Source organism: Chlorocebus sabaeus, chromosome 20, assembly GCF_047675955.1.
Source record: "Chlorocebus sabaeus isolate Y175 chromosome 20, mChlSab1.0.hap1, whole genome shotgun sequence".
NCBI lineage: Eukaryota > Metazoa > Chordata > Mammalia > Primates > Cercopithecidae > Chlorocebus > Chlorocebus sabaeus.
This window is the reverse complement of record NC_132923.1, coordinates 51,937,406-51,956,954: the sequence shown is the minus strand read 5'-3', so window position 1 is coordinate 51,956,954 and position 19,549 is coordinate 51,937,406. Positions and strand designations below refer to the sequence as shown.

The 19,549-nt window shown below is 40.1% G+C and overlaps 1 protein-coding gene across 1 annotated transcript in view; it reads right to left on the bottom strand.

The window, feature by feature from the left end:
* Positions 1-15,275: 15,275 nt before the first annotated feature.
* MCOLN2 (mucolipin TRP cation channel 2) overlaps positions 15,276-19,549 on the bottom strand; it is a 73,226-nt gene continuing 68,952 nt past the window's right edge. Inside the window, exons 13-14 of the mRNA XM_073007155.1 lie at positions 19,249-19,370; positions 15,276-16,422 (exon numbers count right to left, since the gene is read on the bottom strand). Coding sequence (XP_072863256.1) covers positions 16,386-16,422; positions 19,249-19,370 — 159 coding nt within the window. The 3' untranslated portion in view covers positions 15,276-16,385. The remainder of the gene's footprint in view (positions 16,423-19,248; positions 19,371-19,549) is intronic.

Genomic DNA, 19,549 nt, shown 5'->3' with positions numbered 1-19,549 from the left:
AATTGAAGAAAGACATGAATTTTTAGATTCAGGAAGCACAACTACAGTATCTCAAACGATTAAATTTAACACACACATACACTGAAGTATAAGTAAGTCTTCAAAGCAACCAGTAAGAAGAGACAAATTACTTAGACTGATAACAGACTTCTCAAAAGAAACCAGGTAGAATATGGAATATAATTACCAAAGAGTTGAAGGAAAATATTGGGCAACCTAGAACTTAATTTTCAGCTAAAGAATTACTGAAAACTGAAGGTTAAGGAAGGATTTTAAGATGAAGACTAAGCCTCAAAGAGCTACTAAAGAAAGAATAACATCAAACCTAAAAAGAAATAGTGTGTGCAAAAAGCATTTTCCTATTGTAAATGGTACCAACATGAATAAATTAGGGTTTTAAAATTTTCACTTTTATAAGCTATAGAAGATAGGTAAATTTGAATAAACATTGTCTATACCAGACAATAAGTAAAAATAATGATCAGGGAAAGAGATGAAAAAAGGAACTAAAATACTAGGCAAGAAAAACATATAAGAGAGAGTGAACGGGGACTGGGGATGGCCTAAGGCATAAAGTCTCAAGTTCCTATATTATTGAAGAGTAGCATAGAGACTTTTTATTAATTTTGGATTTTTCTAAGTCAGGTAAAAAGTAAAGAGGTTAAGAGTAAATACTAAATAAAAGGAATAGAAGGAAATAAACTCCATTAATCCAATAGAAGGAAAGGATGGGGGCAAATAAATAAGAAAAAAAGCATGGTTTATGCAAAACACAAATTAGGTTTATAGAAATAAATCCAAATATATCAGTAATCACAATAAATGTAAGCAAAATAAATAATTGAGTTCAAATAGAGATATTGCAATTAAACCAACAAATTCAGCTACATGCTACTTGAATGAGGTACATGTAAATCATCATAATAAAAAATATATGCTAAACAAATACTAATTAGAAGAAAGCCTGTGTAACTCTACTAGTATCCATCAAAAGAGGCCTTAAGACAACACATGTTATTTGGGACAAAGAGGGTCACCACAAATAGAATAAATTCTTCAAAAAGTTACTTTGCTAGAAAGCAAGATTTTGTCTATAAAACCATTTTCACACAACTTTCATTGCAACCTTTAGAAGTATTATTACTAGGGAAAAAAATAACAACACCTTCTTATCCCACCTCCCAAGTAAATCACATCTAAAATTCCTAAGTTTTGTTCTCATCTTTCTTTTTTTAATTAATCCCATAATTAAAATGCTTAAAATGCTTAAATTAAAAAGCTTAAAATGTTCAGTAATGTCAAAGGAAAAGGATTCATGTTCAGTACTTGTGTTATTTTATTTATTAAATACTGATTGCAAAGAGCAGCAAAAGGAATTACAGATTTAAGTGAGGGTTCTCTGCAGGTTGAGAACACTGATTCTCGTGTATTAGTAATTGCATTAAATATTATAAAAGAAAAATTTCCAGGCTTAAGAGTAGGTAGTTTCAGAAACAGAGTAGATGTTTCTTATGCCAGATTTCAAATACATATTTTATAATCCACGGGCATTTCAATTAGCTTTCTTTCTTTACTTTTTCTGTTTTTGAAATAATATGATTGTCTCATAGATAAAGTAGGGATAACAATACCTGCTCTCCCTAGCTCAGGGCTATTGTGAGGATAAAACTAAATAATACATGTGAAAGCCCTTCACAAACCTTTTAGTACTATGTAAATGTATGGTGTTATTCTTATTTCGAACCCATGCTCCTATGATGAATTGTTAGTATTAAAAGCTTTACCCACCACTTCTTAAACATGCCTCTAATATTTCACTTATCTGTTATTGTACACTTTGTCTCACTAGTGTAACTACCATCATTTATACATTTACATAAGTAAATAATAATAGTAAAAGAGTTCTCACCATTCACCTTTCTATCACTGAACATGCTACATATATATCCAAAATGAAGAAAACCCAGTATAAGTGTTTAGTGTAAAAAATGTTTTTTCTTAGTAATGGGTTTTGGAGCTCCTGCAAGCATGAGACCAGAATGTCTTGCCATGCCTTGCTATGGTTTTAGACAGGGTGTCATTCAGTTGCCCGGCCTGGAGTGCAGTGGCGTGATCTCAGGTCACTGCAGCCTCTACTTCCCCTGCTCAAGCCATCCTAGCACCTCAGCCCCCAAGGAGCTAGGACTACAGGCATGCACCACCACAGCTGGCTAACTTTTGTACTTTTAGTAGAGATGGGGTTTTGCCTGTTGCCCGGGCTAGTCTAAAACTCCTGAGCTCAAGCAATCCTCCCACCTCAGCCTCCCAAATTTCTGAGATTATAGGCATGAGCCACTGCACAGGGCCTTATTCTGAATTCTTGAGGTGGCTGACATGAGTTAGAAAATATAAAACAAAATAAAAGAAAGTAAGTGGGACGCTAATAGAGCCATTGGCCAGAAGTCAGTGGGAAGCATGGTCCCCATGCAGAAGGAGTCTGAGTGCATCAGCCAGGACATCGTATCAATTACGCTCCTCATAACAGATCAGGGCAGTGCCTTTCTATAACCACAACAGCAATGGAGAAGCCAGACAACACCGTGACTGGGATGAAAATAAATGTCACTAATGAGGGGCAGACCAATGCGTGGATCTCTGGATATAATATGACACCACACTGCTTCTGTGATATTCCCGCCGAAAATGCATATCCTGAATCTAATCACGAGGAAACACCAATCCAGATTAAGGGGCTATCCATAAAATAATGACCAGTATTCTTCAAAAATCTCATTGTCATGAAAGACAAAGAAAGGCTGAGAGACTCTTCCAGATGAAAGGAAACAAAAGAGGTGCGACAACTAAATTCAATAGTGACCCTGGATTGGATCCTGTGTGAGCAGGGAAAGAATACTATAAAGAGAATTGTTGGGACGATTGATGAGCTGGATTATGGGCTGCAGATTTGATGAAAGCATTGCATCAATATTAAAGTTCCTGAATTTGAACATTGTGTTGTGATTACATAAGAGATTATTCTTGTTCTTAGGAAATATGCACTGAAGTTGCATATTTATGCAACTTTTATGCCCTTTATGTCTTATAATATTTGTATTATACCCCTTTTGTAGTAGTATATGCAACCTTCTCTTGAATAGTTTAATAAAATAAATTCTCTAAATTAGAGAGATAATATGAAGGGCATCTTCTGAAAAGTATAGTAATTGAGATGCATGTCCAACTGCTGACTTCATCAATGATCAAATACTGCATCGAGACATGAAAAGCACATGAGTGGTATTAAGACACGTTATTAACACGGACTCTCTTAATTTCTAGCCAGTAAAATGAAAAAGGTGCTGAGTCCAGACTTTATGAGATAACTATCTTTTAAAAATCACGATTTGGTGATTCATTATTGCACATGCCAGAAACGCCACCCCAGTGGATGCAATTATCTTTTTTTAAAAAAAGCTAGTTAGATAAGATTATAATTGTGGGCAAGCTGACTTGGATTCCTTAATCAGTACTGCCACACTGGTTTACAGTAAAGGGGGCAGAAAGGAGGGGATAATCAGCTACTAGTATATATTTTCAGCTATAGAAATTTAAAAATAGACAGTAGGTCAAGAAGAACACACCCAGATATTTGAAATGTTCATATCAAACTAATTTTCATAATTCTTGCACAAAAAACAGGCTTATTACTTTAAGTTTTCTCTCCATTCACCCAATGGGTCCAGTTAATCCTTTTCAAAGCTTGTTCACATTCATTTACTCATAGATATTACACCAACCTTGTGAACTACGCAGCTGTAAAGACAAGCTGTCCACTCAGGCGGTTACTACTATGTAACCTTGGATAAATTACATAACCTTTCTGCACTCTCAATTTTATTATCCCTGTATTACAGATAAGGATTCTGAGACTTGGAGCAGCTTAACAACTTGTCTTAATCACTAAGCAATTTAGTGTTAGAGCTGGGAGCTTCTATGGGTTTTTGACTCCCCCACCAAGGTAAAAATTATTTTCCATTGAACACCAGCATTATTTGAGTTCAAGGAATGTTGCTTAACAAGGTGTTGTTTGAAAATAGAAGTCACATTTCTCATTAAGTAGGCTAAACATTTTTTTCTGCCATTCAGTTCTATTCAATAAGCATTCATTTAGAAGGCAGGCAGCAGAAAGGGAAAAATGGAGAAGGCTTTGGAGTCAGAAGCTTTGGATTTAAATCCAGTTTCTCTACTTACTCTGTGCTCAGTTTTCTCTTTGGTAAAATGGAGATCCTGTTAATGTAATCTGTATGTTTGCTGAGATGAGTGGCAACAATAGATGGATATAGTGTACATTCAACCAAATATAGCTTTTTAAAAATATGTTATTTGTTGATTGCCTGCTATTCACCAGGAACCTTTCTAGGCACATGAATCACAGAGACAGAAAACAGTCCTTGCAGAGGGGTCTCCAGGAATTACTAATGGTTCTTTTTTTTTTTTTTCTTCAAGACAGATTCTTGCTCTGTCACCCAAGCTGGAGTGCAGTGGCACTATCTTGGCTCACTGCAACCTCCGCCTCCCAGGTTCAAGCAATTCTCCTGCCTCAGCCTCCCAAGTAGCTGAGATTACAGGCACCCACCACCACACCCGGCTCATTGTTGTATTTTTAGTAGAGAAGGGTTTTCACCATGTTGGCCAGGCTGGTCTCAAACTCCTGACCTCATGATCTGCCCGCCTTGGCCTCCCAAAATGCTGGGATTACAGGCGTGAGCACCGTGCTCGGCCTAGCAATACAATTAGCATACTAAGCCAGCCATATATGCTACAATGGTTTTTTTCCTTGGTGTGCTTTTTGCCTTTATGTATGTATTTATTTTAAGAGACAAGATCTCACTCTGTCAGCCAGGCTGGAGTTCAGTGGCACAGTCACAGCTCTCAGTAGCTGGGATTACAGGTGTGGGCCACCATGCCTGGCTAATTTCTATTTTATTTTTTTGTAGAGAAGGGGTCTCACCATCTTGCCCAGGGTGGTCTTGAACTCATGAGTTCAAGTGATCCTCCTGCCTCGGCCTCCCAAAGTGCTAGGATTACAGGCATGAAATACTACACCCAGTCTCTCAGTGTGCTTTTTAAATTGTGTTTACATTCTTACTTTTCTAAAATGTTTTGTTTTTATATAATAAAATATATTTGGTTATTTTATGGTTTTGTGCAGCTTTTTTTTTTTTTTTTCGGAGATGGAATCTCACCCATCCCTCAGGCTGGAGTGCAGTGGAGCAATCTCGGCTCCATGCAACTTCTGCCTCCCGGGTTCATGCGATTTTCCTGTCTCACTGTCCCGAGTATCTGGGATTATAGGCTCCTGCCATCATGCCTGGCTAATTTTTTTGTATTTTTAGTAGAGATGGGGTTTTGCCATGTTGGCCAGGCTGGTCTCTAACTCTTGACCTCAGGTGATGCACCCGCCTCAGCCTCCCAAAGTGCTGGGATTACAGGCATGAGCCACCAGGTCCAGCCTGTGCAGCTTTAAACTCAGAAAGCCCTTCTTGACTTCTGAGATCAGATCAATATTTATCTGTATTTTTTTCTAGTCCTTTTATAGGCTTAATGTTTCACATTTAAATCTGTAATCTATTGGAATTTATCTGGCTACATGGTCATAAGATGCTGAATAGTTAAGTGGATGACACCGGTTGATGATACTGTTTCAGTTGGCTTTCACCCATTTTTGTCCCAGTAACTTGACCTTCTAAGCTGCCTGCTGTGAAAATTGATTGCCGTTTTTGAAAAGGCCAATGGGGAAGAAATATATATCTGCAGGTTTTATCCCATTTAGTTGCTTCGGTTTTAATGTAGGATAATAAATGTTGGCTCTTTTGTCTCAATCACATAAATGGAAACTTTGACAAGAGTATTTTGCATAAAGGCTAAAGGTCAGAACCTCCCTCATCCTGGAGAAAAGAGGGAGGGGGGTGCAGTCATGTCATTGCCGGTCAACTCCCCACCCTAAACTTATCTGCCCATCACCTAGGTTAAAACTCTATCTGCCTGTCATCTTTTCTCCTTACGCTTACCTTTTCCAGGTGGACCATGGAGCCATTTATGCAAGGGAGATAAAAGTCTAGTAGAAGGATCATCACTGATCCACTCACCCCTTCCTCCAACTGTTACTATGGTTTCTTAAAAGCTGTTCAAGAAACTTGGCTGTCAAGAGATAAGATACAGGAAGCAGTCTCTGTGTTATTCTGGCTTGAGGCTGCAATGCATTTTCCCCAGAGATCAAACCAGGACTTGGTGGCTCATTGTTCAGAAATGACTTTGGACGATGATGATTTCCCTTCATAGTGCCTCACTGGTCGTGCAGGGTCACTGTGCCGGAGTGGATCACCTTAAGGCTGTGGCTTAGCCCTCTGAGCACGCTATCGAGAGCTGAACCTTACAGGGTCTATGCCGGGCTGCCCTCTGTGCCCCTCAGGGCTGGAGATGGGTGTCCTGCTTCATAGTAACTCTCTCACAGGGCGGCGAGAGTTCTCCCTCAACACCAACGTCCAGGTTGGCTCCCCTGACCTGGTTTGGGGAAATGAGGAAATTCCTGATGGATGTTTTTCTGTTCTTGCACCCCATTAAACTTATTTATGCCTAATGTATGGATTTATATAATGTCCATACATTAAACTTATTTATGCCTAGTGTTCCACTATTGGAACACTAAGCATGTGGGAGTTATTTATATCCTACTGCTCAAGGTCATTGCCAAGGTCTGATTTTTCACTCATGCAAAAATTCAAAAAATTGCAACCTCCAGCATAAATGGGTTTTAATTAAGGAAATGTTATTAGCTTACCACCTCTAATCCTCATGGGGTGCAGTCGCTGGGGCTGGTAGAGTCGGAAGGAGCATCACTGAGATTGGTTTCAACACAAACTGCTGACCATCTCTGCAGGGTCTGGATGGAAGGAGGCAGATCATCAGCACCACATGCATTCAGGCATTTATACAACTCCATTTTTTCTTCTTGCGAGATGGGGGCCATGCCAATCTCCTTGCCCTGTTCCCCCAGTCTCAGTCTATCTTGGCCCAGAAACATTCCTCCAACATGACTGTATTTACTACTACTTTCCAAATGAAGGCAGTTTTAGGAGTGGGCACAAAGCAATCCTATCTCAGTGTCCCTCCCATCAGTTCACTCTCCCTTCCCCTCCCCTTCAGTCTCCTCATGCCCACCCCCACACACCACCCTGGCCTAAGGGAAGCAGAGGCAAAGCACCTCCTGGCATTTACTTGCAACACCCTCCTTTCCCAGGCAGCCTCATGAGACTTTGTGATCCCACTCCCAAATCTTGATTGTGGTCACAGGTGGGATACTGAGGGTAGGATGGAGTCCTTATAAAGTCCCTATGCAGTTTGTAGGCCTCAGAATACAGAATACAGATTTTGTTAGCGGTGACACCAAGTCTTGACACCTTAATAGACACAAAGCTGCTTCTGGCCAAGGTCAGAGCGTGTCAGAGTGTGTGGGTATAGGGGTAATGGGGAAGGGATGATGCAGAAACAGAAAGGCGTGGATAGCTTCTTTTCTTAAAATTGTGAGAAGCAGCAATATGCATGTGTTGGAAATATGCATTCAACCCATTCGTCCTAACAAATATATATTTCCCAATAATAGAAGCTGTGAAAGGAGACCCTCCCCTCCAAATGCATGGTTCAAAACCACGAACCCTTAAGAAAATGACAGGGTAATTAGCAGAAAAGTCTTGTGAGAAACAAAAATACACAGTTGATCCTCCAGATCCATGGGTTCCGTATCTGTGAATTCACCCAACAGAAAAAATGCATGGTTGCATCTGTACCAAACAGGTAGAGAATTTTTTTTCCTTGTCATTATTGCCTGAATACAGTATAGCAACTATTCACTTAGCATTTACATTGTATTAGGTATTATAAGTCATCTAGAGATGGTTTAAAGTATATGAGAAAATATGTGTAGGTTAGGTGCAAATGTTTTATATTAGGGACTTAAATATTCTTGGATTTTGGTTTCCACAGGCATCCTGGAATCAATCCTCCATGGATACCAGGGGATAACAGTATATACAGATAGATAAAACATATATATACACACACATATACATATGCATATATAGTACATACACATATGATGTATAATACATTATACACACACACACACACACACACACACACACACCCCAATCTGGTGTATTTCTGAGAGATAATTTTAAGGCAAATTTCTCGTTGTGTTTGTGATTGTGTTTAATTACAGCGTAATGGCATTTCTCTCTCTCTCTCTTTAATCTGGATGATTGTAGCAGCTTTGTGACTGATTTCCCTGCTTGCCTCCCTCCACCTCAACCCATCCTCCACAGTTCTGCCCTCTTTGGTCATGCAGTTCTCAGGTCTAAAGCCCTCCCTCCCAAGGCATACATACTCCTGTGGCCTTGCCTCGTCCCTTCTCTAGTCCTGTCTTCTATCATTTTTCCCTCTACATAGCCTGTATGCTGACCACGCCAAAGCATCATTTTCCTAACTGACCAGGTTCTCTGATGTCCAGGCCTTTGCCATTGTTACCCTCATCCAGAAAGTCCTTCCTCCATCCCACACCATGGCCATCTGGTCAAATACAACATATTCTTCAAATCTAAGCTCTAGCATTGTTTAGTCTCCTCAACAGGCAGGTAGAAGCTATCTCCATTCTGCTCTCATATAGTACCTTGGGCTGACCTTGTATTATCTTTGTTTTTTTCTGTGATTCTCTCTCCCACTAGACATCAAACTTGGTCAGGGCAGGAATCTTCTCATTCATTCCCTGCATCCTTAGTACTTATCACAGTAGTGGAAATCAACAAAAATGTGCTGAATTAATGGTCTTTGATAGCACCATCATTTTCCTTCTACGTATCATGTAGTTATCTAGTGTTTCCCAAAACTAATGATGCTTATCACTTCCCTTGTTTAACTTGTCACCTAGGAAACTTCCATGCTTATTAGCTAAGTCTATCTTTCAAACCATGCCTCCCTTCCCCCCAACCAGCCAGAGGAGATTAATTATTGATAGCAGCACTCTGATTTTCCCTCAAAGGCAAACCAAGAGCTAAGACTCAACCCACTGTCCTGCTATCATAAATAACACATGTTGGAGGGCACAAACACAGTGCTATGTCCGAAAGGCGTGATTAATTCCTGCTCCCTCTGTAGACCTAGCATGGCGGGCTCACAAGTGAGGATGTAAATTCACTTTTTCAGAGCAAACATTCCTCTTGGGGGACATCTGCTCAACCTCGAGGAGAGAGTAATGACCACAGCCCATAGGCCATGGGGGATGAGTAATTTACTGCTGCTAGGCAATTAGTGGTGCTAGAAAAAAAATTGCTTTCATTTAAAATTCTCTTTAAGCCATATGTATTATGGCTCATGGGATAATTTATGTATCATTAGAAACTAAGAAACATACATCACCCTAATAAATTCTCTCCCCAATTCACCATAACCAATAGCTCCCGGAGGTCTTTAAGAAGTCAAAGTTTTGCTGTCCTTGTTATGTAAGGTGATGTGGAAATGATTGTCTGTAACTCATTTAGCTTCATGTTCACTCCCCGGTTCTCTGGCAGAGACAGATGGCAAGAGAAACGTTTGCCATCTTTTTCATGCACTGGTTTGTAGTAGCACTTGCTGTAAATGAGCCCATAATAAAACAATCATGAGTTGTAGTTTTTCCTAACAAGGCTAGGGGTAGTATGGCAACTGGGCAAACATGCTTGAGTTTAGAATGTGAACCACTCTAAACCAAGTCTCCATTAAGGGGAAAAAGTTAAATGGAAAGCCAGAAAATGAGGGTTTTCACTGGTGGAGGGTGGGGCATGGGACAAAGGAGAGCACCTCAGCACCCAGTCTGCAGGCACAATGTGGGAACCTTGATCAATATCACCAAACACAGAAGTTTAATCTCCATCTTTGTAAGGCAGGAAGTGGCTCCACAGCCATTTATTTGTGAGAACAGAGGAAAACGGTGCACCCAAATGCCTGTTAAAAAGCAAATCCATGAAAAGATGTGGCAGAAACTTAAATGTATATCACTAAGTGAAAGAAGGCTCTCTGGAGAGGTGATATACTATAGGATTTCAACTATATGACATTCTGGAAAAGGAAAAACTACAGGGACAGTAAAAAGACCAGTGGTTGCCAGGAGTTCAGGTGTAGGGTGGTGGTGAGGGAGGAATGGCTAGGCAGAGGAGAGGATTTGTAGGGCAGTGGAGTGACTCTGTATGATACTATAAGGGTGGATACATGTTATACATGTGTCCAAATCCAGAGTGTACACCACCAAGAATGACCATAATGTAAACTATGGACTTTGGGTGGTAATGATGTGCCAATGCAGCTTCATTGGTTGGATTGTAGTTAATATACCACTCTGGTGTGGGATGATGATAATGGCAGAGGCTGTGAACATGTGTGGGCAGGAGGGATATGAGAACTCTCTGTACCTGCCTCTCAATTTTGCTGTAAACCAAAAATTGCTCTTAAAAAAGTCCGTTTTTTCAAAAAGCAATTCCAATTCAGGTTCATGCTTTTTTAAATTAAATTTATTAAACTTAAAAGTACATTCCTGGGTTCCTAGGCTTAAAAAAAAAAAATGCTTTAATCATTGAGTTATATAATCCTGTCATCAAGATTAGCTACATAACTTGTGTGGCCTACTGAAAAATGAAAACGTGGGGTCCCTTGTTCAAGAAATATTAAGATTTTCAAGACTGATGGAGGACCATTAAGCCAAGCACAAGGTTCTTTGAGAATGTATGGATTACACAGCCACAAAGCTGGCCCTGCATGTCAGCAGTATCCAGAGCCTGGAACATCTCAAGTGTAGGAAGGAAAAGTAGAGGTGCTCAGTCAACACCTGCATCAAGACACAGGACCAGCGGTTTCTTGTTCCTGTGCCTCTTGTCCTTTCTCAAGTGCCTGATACCAGAATGCTGTGCTTAGGGTTTAGCCTGTAAGGTCCTCATCACTCCTCATGCAAGAGCTACTTCATGCATGCTTTACGAACTGTGTGAAATTCTAGCTATTTGGTAGAGAAAGACTCAACCTCATTGCAATATAGTAGGCCACCCTTATCCACTTTCTGTGGTTTCAGTTACTAGAGATCAACCACGGTCTGAAAATATTGAATGGAAAATTCCAGAAATAAATACTTGATAAACTTTAAATTGCTTGCCATTCGGAGTGGTGTCATGAAATCTCCTGTGTCCCATCCCATCCATCCTGGCATGTGCAACCTCCCTTTGCCCAGTGTGTCCATGCTGAGATGCTCCTCATCCATTAGTCATCAACATCATCTGCTCCTGACATCTAACCGTTGACATCACCATGGCTCAGTGATCTGGGACCCCCTTCTGACGTATCATTGGAAGGTCAGTAGTGGCCTAACGTTACATCACAATGCTTGTATCACTCACCTCACTTCATCACATACACGTTTTATCATTTCATATCATAAGAAGGGTGAATACAGTATAGTAAGACATTCTGTGAGACCACATTCTTATTACAGTATAGTGTTGTTATAATTGTTCTATTTTATTAATACAGTATATTATTATAATTGTTATATTTTGTCATCATTGTTAATACAGTATATTGTTATTATAATTGTTCTATTTTATTGTTATTGTTGTTAACCTCTTACTGTGCCTAATTTATAAATTACACTTTATCATAGGTATGTATGTATAGGAAAAAACATAATATATAAAGGTTGAGTATCCCTTATCCAAAATGCTTGGGACCAGAAGTGCTCTAGCTTTTGGATTTTTCAGCTTTTGGAATATTAACATATACATAATGAGATATCTTGGGGGTGGGATCCAAGTCTAAACATGAAATTCGTTTATGTTTCATATATACCTTATATACATAGCTTAAAGGTAATTTCATACAATACTTTAAATAATTTCATGTATGAAACAAAGTTTTGACTGCAACCCATCACATGATGTCAGCTGTGAAGCTTTCCACTTGTGGAGTCATGTCAGCAAAAGTTTCAGATTTTGGAGCATTTCAGCTTTTGGATTTTCGAATTAGGGATGCTCAACCTGTATGGGATTCAGTACTGTTTGGGGTTTCGGGCCTCCACTGGGGGTCCTGAAACATATTCTCTGTGAACGAGGAGGGACTACATGATTAAAATGTTCAAATTTCAAGTGAAGCAAAGCAAAATAAAATTTGTCCAAGTTACAAGAAAATAAAGATGGAACTGATTAGCAGTAAAATGAAGTCTATTCATCTAATGTTACTGCAATATGTGACTGTCACAAGTGAATTGTTTAGGTATCTGGAATCATACCTGTAAGCATCACAGCTCTTGATATTGTCAGGAAACAACTCTGTGGCTAAGACCATGGTGGTAGTTTATTGAATATACCTTCCCAATGACTTTAGAAAGGCCCCTGAACATCAATACCGTGCCTATTAATACATGTACTATTTTTACATGAAGGTCCACAGGGACAAGAGGGTGACTGGCTACTCCTAGATTAAAAGGCTGGGCTGTTGTGCTTTTCGTAAACCCAAGATTCCAAGCCTGGGCTTCCACTGGATCAGTGTACCCTTCTTACAATTGTTGGAGTGTAGGTCCTCAGCAGGAGTAGGGGACACTGCCTCGAATCACACGAAGAGCTTTTCCTAACTACTCTCTCTCACTCTTTTGCATTCGCCACTTTGAAACATCAATGGGTTGAGAAGCAAGTGGGCCTGAATTTCATACATTCTGACAAGTTTGGTTAAGCGGGTAGTCCTAGTAGATGACTGAGGGTCTCACCGGGGTGAAGGACTGAGGCTTTGTGATAGCTTGTGCATCTCCTGGACCTTTTCTCTTCCATCAGGACTGACAGCTGTGCCTCAGCCATTTAGGCTGCTTCTCCTTGCTGCTCCTGTATAGCTAGGTGTGAGCTTCTTAGAACTGAACTGATCATTGCTTCCAGGACAGGGCTGGATGGGGGACTTTTGCACACTTAAAGTTCTAACTAGAACAAAGTCCACCAGAAGTGTGTGGTGAGCTCATTATAAAATAAAAATCTTCCTGGCTGGCCCAGATGAATAGATTTGTACATTTGTAGACCATGTTAGTCAGACATTTTTTTTTTTTTTTTTTTTTTTTTTGAAGAGCTAATAGTCACTGAGCATTTAGGAGTCACACCCTAGTCTATGTACTTTACATTTGACTCATTTAATCTCATACTCTCCCCATTTTATGGATGAGGAAATCGATGCATGGTGTGACCTATCCAAGGAGACTTGGGTAGCAGTAGGAAGAGGACAGCTGAGGCAGACAGGCTGCAGAAGCAAAGTTGTGTCTGCATTATTCCATGGTCCCATGGAAACTATTGCAAACATGGTAGAGAATCAAAGGGAAATAACAGCTCAGGAATGAATTCAATACCAGGTTCTGCATAAATTATGCGACTTAAGTGCCAGTCTTGGTTGAGGTTTATCATCACTTAGAGGAAGAAAGTAACTTGTTCAGGATCTTAAAGTTAGGTTAACCTGGAATTTTAACTCAAGTCTCTCTAGATGGCTCTTATGCCCACACTCTCTACTCCCAGCCCAAGTGAAAAAGCTTTAAAATGTTGCATATGGTTTTGACTGTGTCACCACAAGCCAAGCAGTTAAATTCAAGTGTTGGAGATCCCAGAATGAAACCAGTAGGCAGAAAGAATGTGTCTCCTAACTTTCACAGGGAACTCTCTAAGTGGAGGCCTGTGATAAGAGAGAAAATGATTTATCCCAGATGCATCTATTAGCAGAATTATGAGACAACATTGTTCAATAAAATCCAAATAGACAATACAGTTGGTAAAGTGACACTTGTTTAACATTATTAAAAAGGGAGAAAACCATGTTTCTATAGATGTGAACTAACCCTGAAAAACACTTTTCTTTCTATAACTGTTTTGTCCAGCTGGAGGGAAAAGAAATAAAAGAAAACATGAAAGCCAATAGAATAATAATATGAGCATGAAAACCCATCATTAATCTTCTATTCAAATAGCAGTCACAGCTGCAGAAAAAGTGAAAGGCTTTTTTTCTTTTTTCCTGAGACCGAGTCTTGCTTTGTCACCCAGACTAGAGTGCAATGGCGGGATCTTGACTCACTGCAACCTCCGCCTCCTGGATTCAAGCGATTTTCCTGCCTCAGCAGGGAATACAAGCGCCTGCCACCACACCCAGCTAATTTTTGTATTTTTAGTAGAGACGGGGTTTCACCATGTCAATAGCAATTCTTGGGCCGGGCGCGGTGGCTCACATCTGTAATCCCAACAGTTTGGCAGGCCACGGCAGGTGGATCACGAGGTCAAGAGATCAAGACCATCTGGGCCAGTATGGTGAAACCCCATCTCTACTAAAAAAAAAAATACAAAAATTAGCCAGGTGTGGTGGCACGTGCCTGTAGTCCCAGCTACTCGGGAGGCTGAGGCAAGGGAATTGCTCGAACCTGGGAGGTGAAGGTGCAGTGAGCCAAGATCATGCTACTGTACTCCAGCGTGGCAACAGGGCAAGACTCTGCCTAAAAAAAATAAATAAAAAGAAAAAAATAGCAATTCTTTTCAGAGACAAAACTAAGTATATGACAATATACTCAGAAGTTAACAAGTGGTCAAATTACATCTCTGATTCAGGCAAATGACCCCAGAACCACCAGTTTAATGGTGTCTTAGTTTAAAAATCAAACATAACTCTTCATATATTTTGTAAAAAAGAAAGTTTAAAATGATAATTTTAGCAAAGTATCCTGTGTGTAGACATGAGTCATCTACTGTCTTAATAACTTTAATGGTATTAACTGCATGATTTTCCCTGCCTAGATTTGGTGCAGGCATATGAAGATGGAGTCAGAGCAAGGAGGGAGAAGGTGACATGAGAAGGAAAATTGGGTAGGGGATTGTGGGGAGGGCGACTGAGGTCAAGGAAAAAGAGGAAGAGCCCTGGAAGGAGGGTGGGTCCTGCTTAATTCAAATTCTCCTCTTCACCAGTAACTTTAAAATAGTTGACCACTGAGATAGCTCAAGTATGAAGTAAGTCTATGCCTGAAGTGATCTTCATCTCTCAAGCTATCATCATAAATATTTATTGAATAACTTCTGTATCCTAGCCCCTGTGTGTCCTTCACTGCTTTTAAGCAATTGGGAAATCCCTTTTGGAGACCAAGTGCTTAAGAGAGATGTGATCTGAATGTTTCACTAGGTAGTTGTTTAGAGACAATGCATAAAATAGTAAGTACCATATGAAATGATAAAAATAAATTTATTTAGAGAAAATATACCATATTTCTTTGCTAGACAAAGGTAAACGACCAACACAGCAGAGTTCAATTGTTAAAATGAGTGACCACAGATACAGGTCACTTCCACATGTCATGTGTGTACAATCAACCATTAGCACAAGTGACGAGGCAGACAAATGATTTCATTTCTTATTCATCCCACTGGCTATGCCAACAGTTGCTTCATATCATGCTGAAGAAAAACCCACAGGAAAACAGGCCAAGAAATGTCCACTGCATGAGCATGAGGTCTTTTTGTTGATTTAAGGGTGATCTTTTTTTTTTATTTTTTTGAGACAGGGTCTCAGTCTGTTACCCAGGCTGGAGTGTAATGGCACGATCACGGCTCATGGCATCCTCTGCCTCCAGGGCTAGATCCTCCCACTTCAGTTTCCCAAGTAGCTGGGACTACAGATGCCTGCCATCATGCCCAGCTAATTTTTGTATTTTTGTAGAGATGGGTTTTTGCCATGTTGCGCAGGCTGGTCTCAAGTTCCTGAGCTCAAGTGGTCTGCCTGCCTAGGCCTCCCAAAGTGCTGGGATTACAGGTGTGAGTCACTGTGCCAGGCCAAGGGTGATCTTTAAATAGCTTAGTAGTTCGCCAGCTTGGACTCTCTAGATTGGTACTGCAACCAACTTCATTTCTATATAGACCATGAATTAACAAATGTCTTCAAACCAAGAATCACCTTTAAAACAAACCCTTATTTAACAATAAACACACATATTTAAATACATGGCTTTAAAGACTATTTTGCACACTCTGAAATGTGATCTCTTTCCATTCTGAGATCATGTCATAAATTAACAGACTAATAGAGAATTTTATTATCACTGTTCAATTGCACTAATGCCCAGTAGTAGCCTGTGGTCTATTCTTTATCATTCAAGTTTATAAAAAGTAAAGCTGGAATTTCAGTCATGGTCAGCTGGCTAACCGTTAGTCCTCTTTCCCACTCCACAAGTAAATAAGAGAGTCATTTTGGAACTGCTGGTCCAAGTCATTTGGGGTTCCTCTGTCCAGCTGCTGGATAAGGATGCCTGAACTTTAATCATCTTTAGCAGAAGAACTTTAGTTAATAGGTATCAAGTGATCATCACTTCTTTTCCTATAACAGAAAGGGAAAGAAGAAAAGAGAAAAGACACAATAATTTAAAATCTTTGAGGAGCAGTAGGAATACTCTATATTCTAGGACCACATAGATTATGGACATGTTGAGTGAAACATATAAGAGGAAGAAAAATGAAGACAGGCAAGGGGTTCTGATTTACCAACGTTCAGAATAAATAAGTAAACAAATAAAGAAGGGCAATGTCCACTGTTTGAGGTTTGAGCAGATGCTTTTGGAAACACTGTGACGAGCCACCTGTCTCTTAAGAACTTCCATGCCCCCAGGGAGGGGAACATCGCACACTGGGACTTGTTGGGGGGTGGGGGGAAAGAGGAGGGAGAGCATTAGGACAAATACCTAATGTATGCAGAGCTGAAAACCTAGATGATGGGTTGATAGGTGCAGCAAACCACCATGGCGCATGTATACCTATGTAACCTGCACATTCAGCACATGTATCCCAGAACTTAAGGTAAAATTTTAAAAAAGAAAAACATATGTCACATTTATGTTTTACTCAGTAAATATATTAGTTTGTTTCTGGGAAAAAAAAAAAAAAAGAACCTCTGTGTCCCTTCACTAACAAGGCCTTATCAATTACTAGAACAGTCAATTTTCCTCCTTCTGCAATAGAGGAAGGTAAAGGTTAACTCTGCGTCTCTTCAACCAAGCATCTCTCTCCAAAGAACCACATCACTTTAGAACTGGAAGAGGTTTCAGAGGTCATCTGATCTATCCAAGAGGTTTAGGAGAGGTCACAGGACACACTTGGTTAATGGCAGTGTCCAAAATGAAAACCCAGGTGTTCTGATGCTCAGGCTAGAGGCTCTGTCAAAAACTCAAAGGAGAATCAAATGTGTGCTGGTTGTTGGACTGCTTTGTTGAAGAGTGACCACAGCCATGCTCTGCAGGAAGCAGCATTGGGATAGCAGGTGTCACCAGACATGGTCACCAGACAGAAACCAATCTTTGCAGAGCTGAATCTTTATGTTCATCTTTAGCCTCCATTCACAGCCTTCCTCAATTTTAGTCCATTCTTCTGTTCCTAGCTTTTATTTTATTTTGTAAGAGTCAGGGTCTCACTACATTGCCCATGCTGGTCTCAAAATCCTGGGTTCAAGCGATCCTTCTGCCCTGGCCTCCCAAAGTGCTGGCATTACAGGCGTGAGCCACCGTAACCAGCCCCATTCCTAGCTTTTAAACACATCAAGCTATACTTAATTTTAGATGGAGTCAAAGCCATCACTTGTTCTTAAGGCCCCATTACAATCCATTTCCTTCCATCAGGGCCTAGACCCTTCATTCACTCTGCAGGGTCCATACGAGCACCCTGGGATCTAGGCTTTGGTCTGATGATTCCACTGAAATTGCTATAGCTGACTTCACTCAGGACCATCATTTGGCCAAACATAGTTACAGCTACCTGTCTTTATTTTTTGATATCCTCTTTTTCAAAACTTTCATCATCCTAGTTCTTTAGTTGATCTCCTTGGTGGATTCTCTTGTTCCCTCGAATTCTTTCACTCTTCATGAGGGGCAGACCCTCCGTCTCACCATGCATCTTCTCAACAACCCTCAGCATACCTTAGGGCAAACAGTCTGCTGCTGTTGCTCCTTGCGTCTCACCACTCACACCCAATCTTACCCAAACATCTTGGGGTCCACGCCTTAAATCTTTCACTTGTTCCATAGGGCTGCATGACAAAACATTTAACAACCTCCCAGGACTTTGTGTGGCACAAACCAAGGTCCAAACACCAAAAACCTATCATTTACTTTTTAGAATTCATGACTACATTTTCCAATGAAGTTTTTCCCCCTTATAGTAAAAAAGAGATTTTGAGAGGCTTTCCTTATACATGGTGCCTCTTAGGAGGCAGCTGCCTATTAAGAAAATTAATTTCCTTTATCCCAGCTTTCATAGCGACAATTTAATGCTCTGAGAAAAAAAGGTGTGATTCTGAAAACAACTCTTCTCAGATCTCATTTTCTATTTACCAGACATTCTCTGGATCTGCTCAATCATATCATTGTAAGTCCCAAGATACTGTATGAATTGATTAACAGAAAAATGCATCCTGTGGTTTTAAATAGCAATTATGTTCTCCTAGCTTCCTTCAGGAATTTGGGTTAGAGAGTCCTTCCAAAAAGAAAAAACATGTGTAGAGTATACTTTTAGTTACAAACTGGCACCCCTGACTTCAGATGAAAGCAAACACAGGCACATTAAAAAAAATTTGTCTTCACATGACCCCATTCTAGTCCACAAATCACTATGTAATATGCTTTGTCCACTGAAGTCTAGACCATTTCCCTACATGTCCTGACGAATAGCAGGCAAAGCACAGCGGGGCAAGGAAGAGCTACCAGTGTTTTACTGCTAAGCAAGCACTTGGACAGCCTCCTCGCAAAGAGGTTTCCTGCTCTGATCAAGAAAGGTTGCTTGTACCACATACTGTGAAAAGGGAAAACGACTCTGACATTCCCAGAGTTCCACCTCTAAAAATAAGAGCTTTGACCTCTTACTTTGTCCACTTAAGAGTTCAGCCTCTTGACTTTAAGGACATAATTTATGCCTTCTCTTAAGAGTTTCACAGTATTCCTAAGATATTCTAATCACGTCATGTAGCTTTCTACATAACCCTGTTTTAGAAGAAATAATTCATTTCTAAAGCCAATTTCAGTGGGAGGAAAGAAAAGAAAGGTGAATTATTTCCCACGATAAGCTGATCTCTGAATGTAATGGTAATCTTGGAGGGGCTCTTTCTTAAGGCAACAGAGCAGCCCATCTCAGGAACATGGCGAATAAACATGACACTGACCTCCTCCGACAGCAGATGCAGGACAGGAAGGCTGAGGACTCTTTCTGATACTCTTCTTTGCTACTGCATTCCTTCAGGAATTCCTGCAAATCCGTTTCAGGAAACCCATTCTGTTGGAATTTCTTTAGAAAGTATACAATGTTGTTAGCTTATTTATAAAGCATGAGAAATTGCTCTTTTGTCAACAAACCAAGTCCACCTTTGCTAAAATAAAACTCTCCCACATTGCTAGCTCAGATCCAAGAACTGATGTTAACAATGATGAATCAATCTGTCAGTCCGAGAACACCAAGCCAGGGCC